Source organism: Vulpes lagopus, chromosome 8 (genome assembly GCF_018345385.1).
Source record: "Vulpes lagopus strain Blue_001 chromosome 8, ASM1834538v1, whole genome shotgun sequence".
NCBI lineage: Eukaryota > Metazoa > Chordata > Mammalia > Carnivora > Canidae > Vulpes > Vulpes lagopus.
In genome coordinates this window covers 13634785-13656907 of record NC_054831.1, presented here as the reverse complement: position 1 = coordinate 13656907, position 22123 = coordinate 13634785, and the positions used below count along the sequence as shown (strand labels likewise).

Below are 22123 nucleotides of genomic sequence, written 5' to 3'. Positions count from 1 at the left end.
TTATTTATTATTTTTTAAAGATTTTATTTATTCATGAGAGACACAGAGAGAGAGAGGCAGACACAGGCAGAGGGAGAAGCAGGCTCCATGCAGGGAGCCTGACACGGGACTCGATCCCATATCTCCAGGATCACACCCTGGGTTGCGGGCAGCACTAAACTGCTGTGCCACCGGGGCTGCCCAGAAAATCAGCTTTTAAAAATGCACCCAAAAAGTATTTATACTGAAACATGAAAAATTTGGGGCATAATTTATTCATAAAATTGCCTGAAAGAGCAGCATTTTAGAACAAAAATATTTAGCTGAAAAGTTATTTTTTCTAATACCTCAAAGTATATGAACACTAAAGCATAAAAAAGTAGTTACTTTCATTCTTGAAAACCATTTAAACAAGGTCTTCATCAGGTTAATAAATGAAAAGCAGCAGCTGAGTGTGGTTCCAATATAAATACACATACTTTGGAAAATTCTAAAATACCTAGGATAATCACACGTATTATCTTTCCTTTGGGAAAATTAAAGTAAAAAATACAAAATACATACAGCTTAGTAAAAGTGTTCTTTTTACCAGCATGTGTCAAAATTACTTTATCACAAATTTAAAGAGAATTTTCTGTATTCACTTACCTGGATATAGTCAACAGGATTCTTTCCTTCTCCTTCCTCAGAAACAAGGGCTTTCCCTTGCTCCCTCAAATAGGAACTCATACACTCACACATTGTTTTCAAGCCATTTGGCACACGACTAAATAACTTGTACATGCAAGCAAGGTCTGCAATCAGAAAGAACATACAAATCGACTACATTAAAAATTAAGAGAAAAAATGTGAATCTGTTTATTCTAATTTGTGAACTCAAAGCTTATTTTTCCATCACTGCCACTTGTTGATCATGTGAAAAAGGACTAAAAAAAAACACTCAACAAAACAAACAAAAGGAAAAAAATTAGGCTACTTAATGGTTATTATTGCAACTTATGAAATACAGCTTTCAGATAAGACCACCAATAAAATCTCTCAGTAGATTTTAGTTTACATGGAAGATACCCATACAGCATAAAAAAAAAAGGAAACTGCAGCTTTGAGTTCCTACACGATTCTAATCTAAAACCCAGTAATACTACAAAATGTCTATCAAAAGGATAACTTGAATTATTTTATAATTAGTAGTCAACATAATAATAAGGAAAATATAATAATCAATTACAAGTATTACAGGGTATTTTTAGGTATGTCTATCACAAAGTTCAAACAACATGACAGTAAGTAAAAATAAAATATACTAGGATTTATTTTATTTTAAATAAAGTTTTATATGAAATTAAAATCCATGACATGCTGTGACAAAGTTTATATGAAATTCATAGCATGTATTCCCAGTCCTTAGTATTTTCCTTGGAGGAATCCCTAATACTTCCCAGGTGATATCCTAGGCCAATACGTATATTTTAAAAATTGATTTACCACACTATACTGTTCTTACTTAGAATGAAAATCCTGGATTCTGTCCATTTTTTATATCATTTTTCACAAGATTAAAATGTGGTAACAGAACACTGCTTTCCCATATGTCTAGTATTTCTTTGAAATAAGAACTTACTGGGAGACTCTAAGTGTCAGAACTGTACAATGATATAAAAAAAGCTTTATAATCAAGAACTTTTGACAATGGAATTAGAACAGCAGTTTCTAGATGGGAGGCTGGGAAATTTTTTTTTCTAAAATGCATAGTAAGTATTTTATGGGCTTATGGGCCATATGGTCTCTGTTGCAACTACTTTAGTTTTATCATTGTAATAAGAAAGAAGCCACAGATAACACATAAATGAATGGGCATGACTGTGTTCCCATAAAACTATTTATGGACACTAAAAATTTATATAATTTTCATATGCAATGAAATATTCTTCTTTCGATTTTTTTCCCCTAACCAAACTGCTGGTGGTCCAGATTTCACAGATAGGCTATAATTTACCCACCTCAGTCTTCATTTTAACAACTATTTAGATCCTAAAACTAAAGTTGTGTTTTAAAAATACTTAGAAGTTTTACAAAAGAGCTTCTAAAATTAGTTTTAGTGACTTTCAAAATCAAATTGTATTAAAAAGTAAGTTTTCACCAATAATATGTGTCCAAAGTAATCAATGTTACAGCAAATCTTACAGTTTCTCACATTTCGCATAAATTATAACAAAAAAAATTTTTTAAACATTTATTTACTTTGAGAGAGTGAGTGAATGAAGTGAGGGGGGCAGAGGGAGAGAACCTCAAGCAAACTCCACCCTGAGCCGAAGCTAGGCTTGATCCCAGGATCCTAAGATCACACTACCTGAGCCAATACCAAGTCAGATGTTTGAGCCACTCAGATGCTCCAAGAAGAGTCTTTTTTAAAAAGTAACTTTCTCTGGTTTAATAAAAACAAATTTACATACAACTTTCAAGGAAGAAATATATAGAAATATAAGCTATTTCAAAACACATAGCAAGGATTACACAAGAGGAAGCACAGAAAACCTCTTTTCCAACCATCTTACTTTTTATCTCCTCTTACATCCCTCCTCCTCTCCTTTGTTATTCACTTAAAAATTGTTTTTCATTCCCCAACAAGCTCTTAACAGGCAATATGTTTCTTTTATAAGAAGCAAGAAGCTAAAACACTGCTAAGACATCATCTAAGAACCAGGAAAACAGCAAGAGTACCATGTTTATTTGTTTTTTTAATATCGTATCAGTGATTTCTAAAGTCATAGTTTTAAAGTAAAACTTCAGAAATTAAAAATAAGGACAACCTAACTGTTTACTCTTTTATTTATAACTTCTCATAGGGAAATCACAAAGTATTGTTTTCAGGAGAGAAAAGGGTAAACAGCTAACAAGAATAAATGCTACCATTATCTCAAAACTGTGTACTTTTATAAAGCAATTCTCCTTTTCTGAAATCTGGAACTTCACAGTTCCCAGAATCAATCTACTAATTTATTTAAAATGTTACATCAAAGATACTATTTTTGCATTTTTAACACCTTTATCACAACTAATTCCCAAAAAAAGCCTATAGAAATTTTATGATTGGAATGTCAGATTTTAAAAGAATCACAAAAAAATCACATAGTATGTGGAAATGGAGACTCTAACTCTCTTGTACACAAAAAGGACAGAAATATTAGTCTTCTGGACTAAGAAAAACACAAAAAGTGAGGAGACTAAAATGAAAGACAGGTAAAAAGAGCCACTCAATTAACAAGAAATACCAAAAATCCTCATTAATAAAAATGTAAAACTTTACTCTTAAATTCTATCAAAGTTAATAAATTAATGACACACATAAATAAGACTCATATTTATAATCTATTTTAATTATAGGAAAATAAAAAAATTAACTAAGCACCTGCTAGAATTATAAAGATTTAATTATATTTCAATTGCTGACACTTACCTTCTGTCTTTCCATTTTTCAACATATGTACTAGGCCCGAATTCTCCATTTCTACTATGGTTTTCATGTGCTTGGAAATGAGTTCCCTCTCGACCACTTTTACTATTGGCTCTTCAGTTGATTTGTCAAGGCAGTGCATCACCCGTTCTATTTCTTCATTAATTCTAGCTTCTACTTTCTTTATATATACTGAAGCACTGTTTTCTGCTAAAAATTTCTGGCTTTCCATCTGCAAATAAAAAAGCATGATTTTTTTTTTTTAAACATAGAAGCAAAATGTGTTTCTGCTTTTAACTGAGTATCTATAATGTTCCTCATAAGTCAAACTAAATATCATAAGTACTGTTAACATTTTATATAGTTTATCACACATATCTACATAGTCTTAATTATATCCTTTAAAGCACTGATTACATAACAAGTTATCAATACATTATCCTTAAGCAGTGTTTTTCAAACTTTGCCAATGTACTTCAAATAGTAGAAAAAATAAGCACTTGCCAGTAAGGGTCAAAAGTATAAAATGAAGCATCTGACCCAACTCAGAGTCGGAAATTCTTTTTTGATTTAATGTGTGATGATGTCTAGAAAGACTCATACATGCTTATCATAGTTTTGCTGACATACTGCCAGTTACTGAAGTCCAACTGCCACCCCACTCCCAGTCTCAAAAGAGTATGTATGCATGTGTATACAGACACACACACACACACAGAAGTTTTAGAAATAGAACTTTAAATAACTCTTAATCTTGTCTAACACCAGCCTTACAGAAATTCCACTAAACTATGTTAATCCAAATGATTTTAACCTATTTGATAGGATTAATGAATATATATCTAAGAGTTACAAAAAGGAAGACATGTTGATATAAACTATGTACAAAATTTAATAACATTTCCTACTTTAACAAAAAGTAGTTTTAGTCCCTGAAAATAATCAAGTTTCTAAGAACAGACATTAACACACCAAACAAAACTCTTGGTGAGACCATCTCTCACTCCTGTTAAAAACAGTATGTATTATGTATATATACACATGCATGCACATGTCACTGTAGCACATTTTGGAATCTTTTTTATAATTTATTTTTTTTTAAGATTTTTTTTATTTGATAGAGAACAGGGTGTGTATGGAAGGGGGACAGAGGGAGAGGGAGAAGTAGACTCCCCACCAAGCAGGGAGCCAGGTACAGAGCTTGATCCCAGGACCCTGAGATCATGACCTGAGCTGAAGGCAGCTGCTTAACTGACGAGCCACTTAGTCACCCTACACTTTGGAATTCTGACAATTAATCTTCCATTGGTTTATCTACAATGAAATGAAGGAAAATTAAATGAATGTGAAGGTCAAAACTGTTGCAAAAATATCTAGTATTAGTTGCTGTATTACTGGAAAATGGAGTCTGCCTCCCACATTATAAAATTAATAGCTCATAAAACATGATCTAGGTTCACCAGTGCAAGCCACAAAGGTCTTCCTGATTGGTTACAAACTAAAAAATAAATAAGTAAATAAATTTAAAAAAATAAATAAATAAAAAAGGCAAGTTCATTCTTTCTTTGTGTAAATGATTCGAAATGCAGAGATCCATCCCTATATACATCCAATCAGTCTTATTAATGACTTACTGAACTGTTGTTACAAATTACTAGAACTTTGTATTCATTTATTTTTTAAAAACCCTATTATTGGAGTAAAAGCTTTTAGGATTCAATTCAATCTATTTTGATAACACTACAAAGCTCCTACTATAATTGATGTTTTCAGGAATATGCCTCATTATCTTATAAATACTGTCTTATATTTTGTAACTTCATTACAAATTAGGACTAGTTTAACTTTACTTTTAGCAATTTAGTTGGTTCTGGGTTTGTTATACTGTTGCAAAACTCTACCAACTATACTTATTGACCTCTAATTTCCTCACCAATAGTCTTTAAAGTATATACACATGCTATAAGATCATGTTTATTTCTATACTTACTTTACTAGTAATTTATATTACCATAAGCCTGAATAGTGAGACTTCATTAGTGATGCACTGCCTGTGAATTTATGGTAAATAATTTGTAACATGTGAATATAACAAAATATTAAAGTTATTTCTGGGTTTGTATGTTTTATAACACATAGTTTAAAAAATCATGTGTGTAGAAAGTCCAAACTCTATTTTTTTTTTTTTTAAATGGGTTCCTTCCCTGGAATGTGAGAAGAGGGAGTAGGTATCTAACGGGTATTTTTTGTGCCCTCCTTCCCAAAGGGTCTCAACAGAAAAAGGCCAAGTGTCCAATCAGTAACTACATTTGGTAACTTTCAGAATATCTTGAGAGGATTTATTTATATCTTTCACTGATTACCTGAAAAAATTCTGCAGACATTTCCAAAAAAGGAGCCTCAAAATCTTCTTCATAGACAGATCGTCCTTCGAGACCTAAAATCATTAACATCTGGCAAGCATTTCTTATTGCGCCTCTGTCAAAAGAAGTTAAACCACTTGATAATCAAATTACGTTAAAGTCTCACTTTAAAAAATGCAACAGAAGTAGCTTTAGAAAGACTTTTAGAACATTTTTTTTAAATCAGAGTGATCCATCTCCCATAAGCAACTCACTTATAAAATAAGTATTTAGAGTAATTTTAAATGGATGACATATCTTGACTATAATGCTATTTGTCAAGTTGTTCTCATACTGTTATAACTTTAAAATTTGAAAGAAAATATGCTTGTCTAAATATCTCTGTGTATATAAAAACATAGAATATAAAAATATCAGAAAGCAGTAAGGAGAGAGGGAGGCTATATTGCTTGAAATGAGTACAACACACAGCTACTCCTAGATATTATTTTTATCTTTTTTTTTTTTTTAATTTTTTGGTATCGAATGGCTTTGGGGCAACCCAGACCAAGCACCAAAGCTGAAACAAAAACTTTACAAGTAGTCTTCTATTAGCTGCTCTGTGTACAGACACACTGAGAAAGCAGTCTTTCGTGCTTTAAGCCTCTTTAGCTGCGTGTCACAAAAATGGTACTGCAGTCACGTAAGGGGAGGCAACATGACTTAACAGAACGGGTAGAGTAGTTCTTAGTCATCGGAGACTATGTTCAACAGTTTTCTTCAAATATGTTAAGAATCAAGGCTAGACCAGAGCCTTTTAAAGAGACAAAGAGAACCAAAAAATGTTATCACACAGCAAAAAAGGACCAAAATGCCAGCATAAAAAATACATGAAAAACCAAAAGGGAAGACTAATGGCTGATTTGTTTTTAAAAAGTACATTAAATAGAAGCTCAGAATGGTCTCTTCTAACAACACATGTGTGCTTTTAAGTTAAAATCCAGGTAACTTTCTTAATTGTTTTTGAGGATTTTCATAATGTGCCGGGTAATAAAACTTTTATTTATTTTAATAAGATTATGACACTAAATTGGTTCTCAGGATATTAAAAAACCATTAAAAAAACCCAAACACTGAAATATAAAAAAGATGATTATACCGATCTACAACTTCTCCTTTTCGCTCTCTTGCGATCATGTCCAATAGCGTTTGTCGTAGATGATCCCTAATACACCCATAACGTACAACTTGATCTCGAAAAATAATTAATCCCAAATTGTAGACATTCTCCACATTATTTTGTTGTACATATACACGGTCCTGCAGTAAAACAATACCATAAAACGTGAGCACAACTACTGCAAATATAATCACTGTGAGCTACAATAATATAGGAAATAAAATCCAAAAGCAGTTTTTCAGATGAGAAACACTTCAAACTATCTTTTTTTTTCCCACTTCAAACTATCTTAAGCACCATGGAATTTTCTAGCACCTCCCAAGTTATATTAAAGTTATTCTTTACAATTTACAAATGTACAATTTACAAACAATTGAATATATGTGGTCACCCATTTAACCTGAAGAAAAAAGGGGGTGGGGACGCAAGCACCATTCCCAGGGAAAGGCAGGCGAGTAAAGAGCAGAGGAGAAAGGTAGATAGCAAGGTAGACACATCCTCCTTTCTCTCTAGAGCCATATCATGTCTGACCATGGTTCTTACTTTCTCAAATATTATACTTGAAGATCATATTCTTTGAAGTAAAATTAAGAACCAAATGAAATACAGATCCATGTAACTTAAGCCGATTGCTTACTGGTAAATATTAGAAGGCTTTAATGCCTAGAATATAGCAGCATTAATAAAATACCTCTTGTCATTTCAAACAGATTACTTGTCATCTTATTTTCAAGTTCCTGCCAACTTGATTACAGGTGTGTCTCACTTTACAGAGCACATATAATCCAGAATTATTGGCTATACAAGCCCTATTTTGCGTATTACTTGAAAATCCACTTTTATAGCAAAATACACTGGAATAAAACTACCAAGTTTTTAATTCACAAAAGAATTAACAACAGAATTCCTTTCTGTTCTTAACCAGGATCTCTGTGGGCCTCAGTGGGTCTGTGAATTTCCAAAAATTATAGAATTATGTGTTTGCTAGTATGTAAGTACTTTGGAAACAGAGCCCATAGCTTTCACCAGATTCTTAAAGGCATTTATAATCCCAAACCAGTTAAGAACCACTGCACACTGTGATCCTGGAACTTTTAAAAGGAACACTGTCATTACAAGCAAAACCAAGCAAAACTACCAGGTGAACATAGACAGAAGCTCAACCACATCAGTGATGCAACTAAAATGGCACCGACCAACCCTCTGAACAATTGCTGACTAAATTCTCCACGAGTAGCATTCTCTTCATGTGACGTCACTCCTGCAACCTTCCTCCATTCAGTTCATCCAGGGCATAACCTTAATGGCTACAAAGAAAGCCGCTCTTTGATTAGTATCTTCGCTGCTCACATTTCTACATTCTATATAATCTTGGCACAAGCTCACATTTTTAAAATCGTGCATTACCCTTAGGTAAGTTCAAAATTTTCACCGATGACTCTCCCGTAAGTTTTTTAAAATTATTATTTCTTCTTTTTTAAATAGGCTTTCACTTTTTCCCCCTTGTACAAAACTATGTGGTGGCCACAGCTGGAGCCTGGGTACCCTGCACGGAGACTCTGGTGTTGGGTCTTTACAAGATACCGGTGAGTTCCTGATAGGGAGACTTGATGAACACAGTCTTTCCAAAGGTCGAGGGCAAGATAGCTGTAGGTCTTGGAAATGGCATCAAAAGTGGCCTTGGAGAAGCTGCCCAGGGTGGCAGTGCAGGCCCTAGCGGAGATGTAGCAATCATCAATACCAGCCATTTTCAGTAACTTCTTGGCACAGAGATTGAGACAGTGCCAGTGTCTTGGGCGGGGGCGGGGGGGGGGGCAGGGATGAGGCACACCAGCAGAGAGCCACAGTGACCGGTCACCTTGCATGGGACAGTGTGGGGCTTGTCGATCTTGTTCCCCCCAGCAGCCTTACCACATGGGGATTTTGGAAAGGTTGAGCCAGGGTGATGGCCTCCTTCCTGGATGGCAGTGGCTACCTCCTAATACCACTTAACACCCAGACCAACTTGTCTGTATATTAAAATATAATACATGTTCAATGAGATATGAAGACTTTTGTCTTTGAACATGAATCTTGTGATTGGAGTTCAGTGTTCTTTCTTACATCCACTCTCACATACTCTGTTTCATTAAGATGGAGCATGAACTAGAGACATTTGTGAAGCAATCTGAATGTAAAAAAGTCCTTCTAGATTTTTACAATTCTGTTCCTTTCTTTTAAATTATCCACACCTAATTCGAACCAGTGTTTGTGTTGCCTTTGTCAAGTCTAAAACAATCTAGTTTACCAAAGAACAAATTCTATTGTTTTTAGCACCATTTTACTGTTTTACATGGTATTAAATGATGTATTAATAACAAGGACAAGTGGCATAAACAGGATTGAAAATAAATACTCTCAGTAAACATAAAGCATAAAGTAAATATAAAGCTCAACTGGTACAAGCAAAATAAAAAAGAGATACTGAAAGTAGTGAAAGCAGCAAGAGAATTTTGCATCAGGCTGTTTTATAGCTAGACTAGAAAATACCGGTAATTCTGGCAAGTACTACAAGTTCCAACTCTACATGCCTATGGGACTTGCAGGGTGTATGGGGGTCAGATACCTATCATACATGATGTATATATGGCACTAGCAAGTTTAACTTCTTAAGAAACCAAATGTTCTTAATTAAAAGAAATGCCAAAAGAATGAATCAGACTTTATTGATTTTGGTCAAAGTGCACTACCTCTAAGAATTACAGAACAAAAGACACATATAATGTAATCTTCAAAGTAAAGCTCAACTGGTACAAGCAAAATAGAAAAGAGATACTGAAAGTAGTGAAAGCAGCAAGAGAATTTTGCATCAGGCTGTTTTATAGCTAGACTAGAAAATACCGGTAATTCTGGCAAGTACTACAAGTTCCAACTCTACATGCCTATGGGACTTGCAGGGTGTATGGGGGTCAGATACCTATCATACATGATGTATATATGGCACTAGCAAGTTTAACTTCTTAAGAAACCAAATGTTCTTAATTAAAAGAAATGCCAAAAGAATGAATCAGACTTTATTGATTTTGGTCAAAGTGCACTACCTCTAAGAATTACAGAACAAAAGACACATATAATGTAATCTTCAAAGTAAATTATGAATTTTAGAGTGAAAAATTTTTTAATATTCTCCTTTTTTGGCTTTCCTGCAGTATAATTTATATGCCATAAAATACACTCATTTTAAGAGTACAATCCAGTAATTAACAGTACATTTATTTCTATGGTTGTCTAACCATGGCCACAATCCAGTTCTAGACTATTTCCGTCACGACAAAAAAACCCCACGAGCTTGTTTGTAGTCAATCCCACTTCCAGCACTCCTGCTCTCTCTACAAGTTCCCTTTTCTGTCATTTAATATAATTAAATCAAATGTAATCTTTCATATCTGATTTTTTTACCAAGCATAAAGTTGCTAAGATTCATTAATGGTGTTAACATTTTATCATTATTTCATTCCTTTGCAGGGCTGAATAGTACTCCACTATATGGATATGTCACATTTAGTTCATTAGCTGATGGATATTTGGGGCTTTTTCCAGTTTTTGTCTACTATGAGTAATGCTATGAATGTTTGGGTAGATATATGCTTTCATTTTCCTTGGAACATATTTCTAGAAATGAAAGTACTAGATCATTATGGAAACTGCTAAACTGTTTTTTCAAGTGAATTTACCACTTACTGTGGATTTTTGTTTTGTTTTTTAAAGATTTTATTTATTTATTCATGGGAGACAGAGAGAAAGAGGGAGAGACACAGGCAGAGGGGGAAGCAGGCTCCACGCAGGAAGACTGATGTGGGACTGGATCTCAGGACTCCAGGATCACGCTCTGAGCCTAAGGCAAATGCTTAACCACTGCAAGCCACCCAGGCATGCCAACAGTGAATTTCTAAATGCAAAAATACTAGATGTGGAGTAAGGAATTCTTCGTATGAACTCTGGCTGTACCATTAGCTGTCTATGTGACTCTGAGTAAGTCATTATCCTCTCTGGTCCTGGGCAATGTAAAGGTAATCTCTAAAATTCTAGTATGATTTCCTATGAAGCTTAACTCTGATAAAAAATTAATGTATATGAAGGATCAAGATATACTTCACTATTATTTCTTCCCCTTCTATTTGTTACCAGTCTCCCTGGCTGGGTTTCCCTTCTCCCAACCCTAAGCACAATGATGTGGGTCAATCTATAACCTGGGTTTTGGCCAATAATGTTGCCCAGCAAAAAAGCAGAAAAAGGGTCACGTGCAACTGACGAATTCTTCAGATATATTCTGTATGGGGAGAAAAAATGGTTTAGTAAAGGAATTCAGGTGTGATGGGAATACATGGTTAGAATGAGTAGGGAACAGAACATTCAAGTCCATGAAGATGACTGGAGACGAAATACAAACGTCATACTTAGTATAAGACCTAAACTTTTGTCTTTTAATATGCGACTTACAAGGTGTGTATAATGATTGCAATTAAATGAACTATAATATTAAGAAAATCTGTTAACCCTGAAATTTGATTATACATAAGAAAGTGCTAATAAATGTACAAGAGAAAACACAAAATTGAGTGTGGCTGTTTAAATTAATAATACAAGTTACTTATATTACACATTTGGTATATATTATTGATTACCATCAAGCACAATAAAAGATCTACCTGCATATACTCAAGTGTTTATAGGTGTATATGTTAAACAGAAATGCATGCACACGTTCACAATAAACTTGTGATCTGCACAATATATATTAAAATATTTGCTAACTAAGCATGCTTAACCTTCTGTTTCCTGCCTACTAGCACTATCAGAAGGAATACAGCCTGTGGGTACACAACAGCATTTTACTAATGGATTCTTTGTTAAAAAAATAAGTGGCTGGGGAGCACCTAGTTGGCTCAGGCAGTGGAATATGCAACTCTTGATCTTGGGGTTATAGGTTTGAGCCTCACAATTGGGTGTACAGATTACTTAAAAAACATTTAAAAAAAATTAACAGCTGAATTTATGTAATAGAATATTAATGAGGTTCTAATTATATCACTGGAGGACTTTTATTTTGTATATGTTTCTATGTGAATATTTAATTTAAAAAAATCTAAAATCTCACATCCAGTTAACCTCTAACTAGCTAAAAGAATATAGCTTCAAAGTAAGGACAAGATGAACTCACCCCAAAAGAAAGAAAAAATATTAAAGAATAATCTAAAATAGTATTTAAATCTCAGGCTTTATCACCAAAATATAGTTTGTATGAGCCCATTAGTCATTTATCTATTGAAGAAAGCTAAGCAGAGACAGAAAGTTGGTGGCTGCTTCTATATGCCTTTTTAAGCCAAAATACACCATTTTAAATATAAAACGTTCTGAAAAACATGTTTGAAAGCTTAATGTCTGAGTCAAACATTAGATCTACTAAAGAGATGGGAGTTTCATCACTACAGAGATAAGCTATATTCTCAATCTCTATTTATGGTTCTCTCTTAGGGATTGCTATTCCTAGGCCAAGCAAAACTACAACAAGCATGCCTCTTCACAAACTAGATGAACCCAGGAGTGAGGAGGAGTAACTAATGATGGGGCCATCTCATTGCCATCTGCTTTCATAGACATGAGGAAAAGCCAGACTGCCCCAACACCCTATCTCACAATGCTATCCCCACTTATTTCCACTTCTAGTCTTGAAAGAATAGCTTTTTAAAGGCCAACTTCCCTGCCAAGAACAACTCTAAAGGCTAGATAAGAAATTTAAAAGTGCCACCTGTTTAAAAGCATCAGCTAGGGCAGGCAGGTCTCTAGGACTTGAGATAGAGACAGACTGGAGTCCCTCTTCCCCTGCCACAAAACACACACACACACACACACACACACACACACACACACAAAAGGCGACCTCAATCAACTGATATCCATGTAAAACTCCTTCAGCAAATGCCTACTCGTGGCCTATGGCTCTTCACATTACCTGTCGACAAGAGGACATCAGCCTACATGGTACTTGGTCCTATAAGGCCACCGATACTACAACTCCCACCAACTCGGGAAATTTCTGCTTTCCCCCTTAACTGATGGCTTTACCAAGATACTAAATATTTTAACTATGAGATCAAACTTAGCATGCAATGCAGACACACAGAGCTTATGAAAGCTAAACCTACGCAAAGTCAAGAAGTAACTTTATGAGTTTAAGAACTTCATTTCTCAGGAATTGATATTTAAAAGAATCAAAATAAAAGAAAGAAATGATAATGAAATTCAAAAAATAACATTAACTCTTACTACTTAATTTACTTGCAAGAAATAGTTCAGCAAATTTTTTAACCAAGTTTTATTTTTTAAAAAGAGGATAAAAGATGAATATAAACAAGGGTTAAAATCTTTTACAAATAGTAAATATTTGTCCTCATAAACTAGAGATACATCCTGAAAAGTTTAGCTCATTTTTTAAAAGAAAAAAACAAAGCAAATAATGCTGTAAGTAGCTACTGTCGGTTAGAACATGTTTGAACCTGCTTTCCCAAGCTTAATCACTAGGCAATCTTCTATCAACAAGTAATAAATATAAGTGTTTTAAAACAGGTTCACTTTCAAGCCATGAAATATATACAAGTTAAGAAGGCTTAACACTATGAAGATAGAAATAGAAAATTAAAAAAAAAAAAAAAACCTGGGAAAAGTAACAAGAAGTTTCTAGTACAGTTATATTAAAAAAAAAAAAAAAAGTCTCTTTAGAGCAAAATTTAAAAAAACCATCCCAGTATTTTCCAAAATGCCAGTGACTGACTACACTATAAAAAGGGCACCAGTAAGAGATTTAATAGTAAACTGCCAGACAGAATAACATTTCGGGACTTAACAATGTTACTGGGTAAAGTACATGGAAAAGCACAGAATACAGTTGGCTTGAAAGCTCCATGACTAAAGCTCAAAGTCATAGTTTCCACCACTGTAAAATGGGTCCCAAATCTCTCAAGGCTGTCAAAGTTTTTAAAACAATGTAGTTGTAAGAAATTCTATTTAAAAATAACTTTCATTTGTTTTAAGAATTGTATCCTAGGATATCTGACAAATCAAAACCCTAGTCGTATTTCTCTAAAGCTGTTTAAATCGAACCAAATACTAAAATAAAAGCACTGTTCCCTACACTAAAATTCAAGGATCTAACAGGGGTGGGGGGTGGCGGGGGATGACGACGGGACCATCAACGCTAGAAAACAGTACCTATTAGAACCATAGGAGTAATATTCAAGTAACAGAAAGCAAAGTGTTGGAACAATAATATTCTAAGACTTTAGAAAGGAAGGCCTGTATTAGAGAGGCAATATAATTCAGGGGTGAAGAACTCAGATTTAAGAACCAGAAAGGTGGGATCCCTGGGTGGCGCAGCGGTTTGGCGCCTGCCTTTGGCCCAGGGCGCGATCCTGGAGACCCGGGATCGAATCCCACGTCAGGCTCCCGGTGCATGGAGCCTGCTTCTCCCTCTGCCTGTGTCTCTGCCTCTCTCTCTCTCTCTGTGTGACTATCATAAATAAATAAAAATTAAAAAAAAAAAAAAAGAACCAGAAAGGTTATTTCAATCCTATCTGTGCCATTTACTAGGTGTGACTTTAACATCTGTGCCTGTTTTATCATTTTCAAAGTAACCTACCTTAAAATGCTATGCTACTCACTTCCACTCCTAATATTGAAAGAATAGCTTTTACAAGACCAATTTTTCGGCAAGAACAACTATATTAGCTGGATGAAAATAAAAAGCTACCATCTCTTCACACCCATCAAAATAGCTACTATCAGAAAATAAAGTAAAACAAAAACCCAGAAAATAACAAGTGCCGACAGGCAAGGATATGAAGAAACTGGAACTCTTGAGCATTGCTGATGGAAATGCAAAATGGCGTCATTGCTACAGAAAATAGCATGGTGGTTCTCAAAAATTAAAAACGGAATTGCCATATGACCTAGCAATTCTACCATCCGGCTATACACTCAAAATAATTGGAAACAGAGTCTTAATGAAACATTTGTATACCCATGTTTATAGCAGCATTATTCAAAATAGCCAAAAGGTGGAAATAACCCAAGTGTTCACTGACAGATGAATGGATAAGCAAAACGAGATACACACATACAGCAGGATATTATTCAGATGAACCCTGAGTCATAAATGGACAAATACTCTGTGATTCCATTTGTATAAGGTATCTAGAGTGGTCCAATTCATATAAACAGAAAGTACAATGATGGTGACCATGGGCTCAAGGGAGAGGGGAATGGGAAGTTGCTATTTAATGGGCAGAGTTTTAGTTTTACAAGATGAAAAGTTCTGGAGGTGGATGGAGGTGATGGTTATACAACAATATGAATGTATTAATTATCACTGAACTGTACACTTAAAATTGGTTAAGATAATAAATTGTATGCTAAGTGCATTTTACAACAATATAAGCAAACAAATACCAACTGTTTAAAAGCACCAAGGAGTAACCAACTGTTTAAAAGCACCAAGGACTTGTGGGGCCAAGATTCTGGAGAAAATTCAAGGAAGTACACTGACAGGAGCCTGACATTCACCTTCACTCGGTTGCCTTGGGTCATTCGTTTTATTTGGAGGACTGGAAATGGGAGAGTCAGCAGAAAGTCACAGGTATGTGGGTATGAAGGAGCTAGGACTTATGAAGGCAAAGTCTGAAAAGGAAAGCAATGAGAAGAAGAGCCAGAAATTCTGCAAGCAATTTTCATCCAGATCCTTACTGACACCCCACCTAAGTGTGGTCAACACACCAAAACACCAAAGACAAAGCCTCACTGGAAGGCTAAAGAGCCAAACATAGACCAGTGGTAGACTTACGGTGGTGAGGAGGCAAAAGCTAGAATTCATAGCACAGTAACATGGAAAGCAAATTGGTAAATACTTCAGGCTTCTAGACCCCAGATGGCTATTCTCCGTGAGTAAAGATATGTCCCAGAAATAATGGCAAACTGAAAACAGATCAACCTTAAGACAGCCTAAAAGCCAGCTTCAACGAGATCATGGTGATCTACCCATACTGTGCCTGCCTGCCAGAAGAAAATTATATTTGCTTTGAAGGAAGATACTACCATCCAGGGCCTCCCAGAAAGTAGTTAAAAATACACACACATATATGATAAACTTTAAGTCAAGGATCTATGTTGTAATCTCCAAGGTAACCACTAAAATAATAAAAATAATAAAAGAATAGGTAAGTATATAAATAACATAACGGGGCAAGGGAATGGATAATAAAACATACTCCATTCACTTAAAAAAGGCAAGAAAGCTGGGATAATCAATAAAGAATAGATGAGACAAACAGAAAAAAGACCCAATATAATGGTAAACTTAAACTCAAATGTATCGATAATTATAAATAAACAGAAATAAGCCATATGCTCCAATTTAAAAACAAAGATTATCAGATGGGATTAAAAAGCGTGTTACTGTATGGTGTTTATAAGTGATAAGGACACAAAAAGGTGGAAAGGAAAGGATGGGGAGAAATCTGCCATACAAACATTAACCAAAAGGAAACTCATATAGTAATACCACACAAAGTAGACTTTAAGGCAATATACAGGAAATAAAGAAGGATATTTCATAAAAATAAGAGTCAATTCAACAGAAGATCAAACAGCCCTAAATTTATATACGTTCATTTTGTAACAAAACCTCAAAATATATCAACTAAAAGGAGAAAAAGACTAATCAATAATTAAATCTAAAGATTTTAACATTTCTCGGGAGCTTACAGGACAAGCAGACAAAAATATTTAGTAAAGATATGGACAACCTGAACATGGTTAATAAATTTGGCCAAACAGATATGTATATAACACTTTATTCAATAATTGCAGATTGAAAAACTAATTAATATAAAACTCTTCAGAGACACTATTAAAAGAGAGAAAAGGCAAGCACAGAATGGAAGACAGTATCTCTTAAAACATTATCTACAGGGGCGTCTGGGTGCTCAGTCAGTTAAACATTCAACCCTTGATTTCAGCTCAGGTCTTTATCTTGGGTTTTGAGTTTAAGCCCTGAAATTGGGCTCCACACAGGGCACGGAGCCTAGTTAAAAAAACAGACAAAAAAAATCATGCATCTACAAAGGACTTTTACATAGGATACATAAAAAACTCCCACAAATCACTAACAATAAAAAAATCCTAGAAAACCCAGACTTTAAAAAGGACAAAAAAAGACTTGTCCATTTTTATGTTACACATCAGCAAAAATGTCAAAAAGAACCAGAAGAATGGGTAGAATAACCACTAAGGTATCTAATATTTTTGGTGAATTTGTAAATACTCCAGTAATGATGGTGTTAAGTTACTTGGGATGACAATTAGGAGTCTGAAGTCTTACCAAGTCACTTCTTTAAGGAGAATTTAATATTAGATTCAAACAGAACAGTAAGAAATAATAAGAAAAGAAACAAAGAATATTATTCTAATATGCTTCAACAGCTTACACTTAGGACCATAGAAAAATCACTGTTCTTCAACTACACTTGGGGAACCAGGATTATCTGCCCAAACAGTTATTTACATCCTAAAACCACCCAATGACAGAACTTGGAAAAGGTAACCATAGTTGTTTAGAGCAAGTTTGATACATATACACACTCATTGTGTATACTTACTGAATGAGTGAATTTATTCTCATAAGCAAAAAGGTAAATTAATGTTAGCTCAACTCTAGGTAAATTATCATAAATTCTGGGAGCACCTGGGTAGCTCAGTCAGTTGTGGCTCAGGTCATGAACTCTCAGGGTCATGAGATCACATGAGTGCCACATTGGCTCTATTCTTAAGTGCGGAGTCTGCTGGAAATGATCTCCCTCTCCCTCTCCCCCTACTCCTGAGTGTGCTCCCTCTTTCTCTAAAATAAATAAAAATTTTTTTTAAGATAAATAAAATCTTAAAAAAATTATCATACATTCTGTTAAGCAGTCAATATACATACTTCTTCTGTACCGAGGTGGTTACAGGCAAAGTGGTGAAGACCATGGGTTCTGGATTCAAAAAAGGCTTGGATTCATACTCCAGTAATATAGAAACTGTGTGATCTCTCGCACAGGTTAGTTCATCTCTCTAACCTCAATTTATTCATTTGTGAAACGGTACAATACCGATCCGGAAGATCAGATACTTAAAACATTTAGCACAGGGATATAGCCATGTAATAAACAGTAACTGTTGTCATGTATTCAGGAATTTTTTAGAGAATACAGTAATAAATTTTATTAATAAAAAATAAACATTTTATTGCTTTCCCAAACTACTGCTTAAAAATAACAACAGTAAAAAGATATTAAGGATTAAACAAAATATCCTTAAGTATGCTTAAAACAATGCCAGGCACCCGCTAAGGACTTTGAAAGTGTTATGTGCTATTATCAGAAATAGTATTAGGTAGACTCCTAGCCAACCGAGGCTCTACCAACCCACTTTAAATGTTTTTAAAGAAACTGCCATCAACTTAATACTTATCTATTCTCACCTGGTTTTTTTTTTTTTCCCATTATAAACAACACAGGTAGCTGTTCACTTTCAATTTTAAATTGGTGTAAAACTTCAGAGTTGAAAGAACTTGAAAAAAAATTTTTAGAACTTGAAAATTTAAAATGATCTAACCCACACATCCCATAGACCCAACAAGATCCCATAAACCACTTGAAATTGCATATTTAAGTATATGCTCTGTGGTGTGTAGATGCACAGATGTCTACTTTTAGTAGAGGGTCCATGAATTTTGACCATTCTTCCAAGGGTCTAAAACCCCAAAAAGATAAAAACCAGAGATCTTATCCAATAAATCTATTTCCCCTATTAAAAAGGAAACACATGAGTTTTACCTAGAGAAGTTCAATAACAAGCAAATTAATGATAATGTAGGAATTAAAGTGTCTCTTAATTCCATCATGTATTTTTTCTCCACTACCCCAAATTTCCAGGAAACACACACACACACACACACACACTATATGGGAATAGTCTTCTTTATGAACAGAAGTTTCATTTCTTTTACTATAACAGGAAATATGTGCTCTATTTCTGACTGCACCACAGGGCCTACTTCATGCTGAATAAATACTTGCCTCCCTAAAGTCAATGTCACAGACTGCTACATCATCACTGCACACACACAAAAACAGTTACTAGGGCATGGTAATCAAGGGGTTTATGGGTCTATCAATTTGTTAGAAACAGGAACTGAGATGGAAGGCAAGGAAGAAATCCTAATTATCAAGCTCAACACTCTTGACCTTTACAGTATTTATGAGGATGCCCTAGTTTTATTTTACATAAAGGCCTGGTACTTGGCCTGCGATCTAGCCACGAAAAGATGCCAAAGTATTTATATTGTCAGTCACAATACAAAAACTACAGCACAGATGGGGAAAGCCTGTCTTTCCAGAGTTAGGAAAAACACTGAACAGGTGTGAAGCTTAATAATCTCAAAGCCACTGGATCCTATTTTCTATTATTTTGTATTTAAGATGTCATTTTAAAAGCAGAGAAAGTGCCAAAAAGACTCTTAAACAACTTATCTGTGCTCTTCCAGAATACAGCTATTTTCAAACTTCTCTAAATGCGCGATCTAGAGTATCATAAAGAAGAAATGTTTTTTGGACCTAAAGCCTCAAAATCTACAGGAGAAAACTTGGACACGAATTCCACCATCTCCATGTTCTCATCCTATCTTCTGACCTCCCCAAACACACAAATCCTTGGTAGCTTCAGCAAATAGTTTTATTTCTGTCAACTCTGCTTTATGCCACCTATTCTCATTGGAAACAACAATGAGAATGACTAATCTGACACACTGTTTACAGGTGCCTACATTTTTATCAGGATTCCCATCTTTATCAGGATTCCCTTCACCCACATATTGATATGGGTAAACCTTGAACCTCATCATTAGAAGACAGCAAGTATCTCTGGCACTAGAGATCTTCTTTCCTCCTACCTTTCCCTTTTTTCTTACACTGAAATGAACCTCTTCTCACTCTCACTGGGGTCTCCAGGTTTACTGATCCCTAATACCTCTATTTCCTGGGATTTTAGGACTCAGCTGCCTACTTACTGAAGAGCACAGACCCACAACCAACCATTTCAATAATGCTACCACCTTAGAATTCTCCCCATAACCAGTAAGACTCATTCTATCTGAACATTCTTGTCTGAGACTGCCTAGTACACCTGGAAAAAGTACAAACTCTGATCACCTCTACTATATAAACTTTGTGCCAACTCACTTAAATGATCTCTTCACAACTATAGATGATCCATTTATTTACAGATAGCTGACCCCAGGACAGGGGATATTCCAAACTTTTTCCTTGTTAGATTCCTATTGTTACTGAATACATGACCACAAATTCGGTAACTTGCTTACTTTTTCACAGTTCCACAATTTGGAAGACTAAAATCAAGTTTTCCTGGATTCAAGTCAAGATGTCAGCAGGGCTGATTCCTTTTAGAGGATCTGAGGGGAAGCCCACTTTCTTGCCTTTTTCAGCCTCGGGTGGTTACCTGTATTCCTTAGCTGTAGCCCTTCCTCTACCTGCAGAGTCTATCGTTCAATCTTTGCCTCTGTCGTCACATCATCGCCATCTCCTACTGCCCCTCCTTTAGGACTGACCCTGAACTAGGATAATCTAGGACAATCTCCTCTTCTCAACATCCTTGACCCAATCACACCTGCACAGTTCCTTTTGACCCATAAGGTAACAATCCTGAGTTTCTAGAGAGTCATTGGTGGTGGTGGTGGGGGGCGGTCATTATTCAGCCTGCCACATTAAAGTTCCTCAGCTTCTCTCCTCTTCATAAAGCTGATGCCATTCTGCTTGACCTCTTTTCTCATCCTTAATGACTTTCCAAATAAAGAGCTCAAAGAAGCAGTGGTCCTCCTTTCCTGGGTTCACTCTCTCTCCCTGTCCCTATGAATTGACAGCCTCCAACCTTTAAGGAAAACCTGCAATACCACTAAAGCTCTGCTATTTGTTAAAATGACTGAAAATATGGACAAATTCAAGTAAAAGCATAAAAATAAATTCGCTGTAGTTTTATGCAGAAAATTTCTCTACAAACCTTCAGGTAACCTTATATATCACAGTAGGAAATGCTTTTCTATTTCCTTTGCCATTAATTCTAAGCTGTTCAAAAGTAGCTTATAGAATACCATACATAAACTTAATTTCCTCTCATATTCATTTTTATAGTTTTATTTATTTTTTTTTTAAATCTTGGTTTCAACTTTAGGCGCTAGCTTATGCCAATTGTCTGGAATGGTTGCATGAGTGAATTTGACCTCACTGGGGTGAAATCTCCAGTGAGAGATTAATATTGGCACATTGTATTGGTGGAGGAAGGATGCATACTATTTCTCTCCCTCTGGGAGTGGTATTTTTTTTTAAATTTTTATTTATTTATGATAGTCACACACAGAGAGAGAGAGAGAGAGAGAGAGAGAGAGAGAGAGAGGCAGAGACACAGGCAGAGGGAGAAGCAGGCTCCACGCACCGGGAGCCCGATGTGGGATTCGATCCCAGGTCTCCAGGATCACGCCCTGGGCCAAAGGCAGGCGCCAAACCGCTGCGCCACCCAGGGATCCCCTATTTTTATAGTTTTAAAAGAAAAATTAACTGAATAGTAACATATACTTATGAGTTATATTGACAATTAAACATATTATAGAACCAAGACAAAGATTCTTGTAAAATGCTTAACTCTTTCCCAGTCATTAATCTTTTAAGCAATTAAAATTGAAAACAAAACTTTTACTAAGTAGCCCCAAACCAATCTTAAAAATTCAGCATCCAAGTTTCGAACATTAGGAAGGGGTGTAGTGGCAGAAACTAGAGGTCACATGTTCCATCTAGAGACATGTACACTTTTCTTTTTGAAACACATTTCTTTTTGGCACATGCCAAACAACGAATCAGTGGTGTGACCATGGCTGCCTCCATGTAACCAATGATCCTATTTTCATTTCCAAAAGTCAGTGTGCCTGCCCCACAGTATCTATATATTGAGGCTGATACATGACATTTTATACACAGACACCTCCTTGTTAAGAGCCAAAGTCAGCTAGCTGAGTAGGTGGCAGGTGGGTAG

The 22123-nt window shown here is 35.2% G+C and overlaps 1 protein-coding gene across 2 annotated transcripts in view; it reads right to left on the bottom strand.

The window, feature by feature from the left end:
- Window positions 1-22123, bottom strand: part of CUL3 (cullin 3) — an 88463-nt gene that overhangs the window by 21487 nt on the left and 44853 nt on the right. For both annotated transcript variants that reach the window (XM_041765542.1, XM_041765543.1), the window contains 4 exons: window positions 6935-7095; window positions 5797-5911; window positions 3437-3665; window positions 628-773 (listed from right to left, as the gene is read on the bottom strand). In XM_041765542.1, the coding sequence (XP_041621476.1) occupies window positions 628-773; window positions 3437-3665; window positions 5797-5911; window positions 6935-7095 (651 nt within the window). The remainder of the gene's footprint in view (window positions 1-627; window positions 774-3436; window positions 3666-5796; window positions 5912-6934; window positions 7096-22123) is intronic.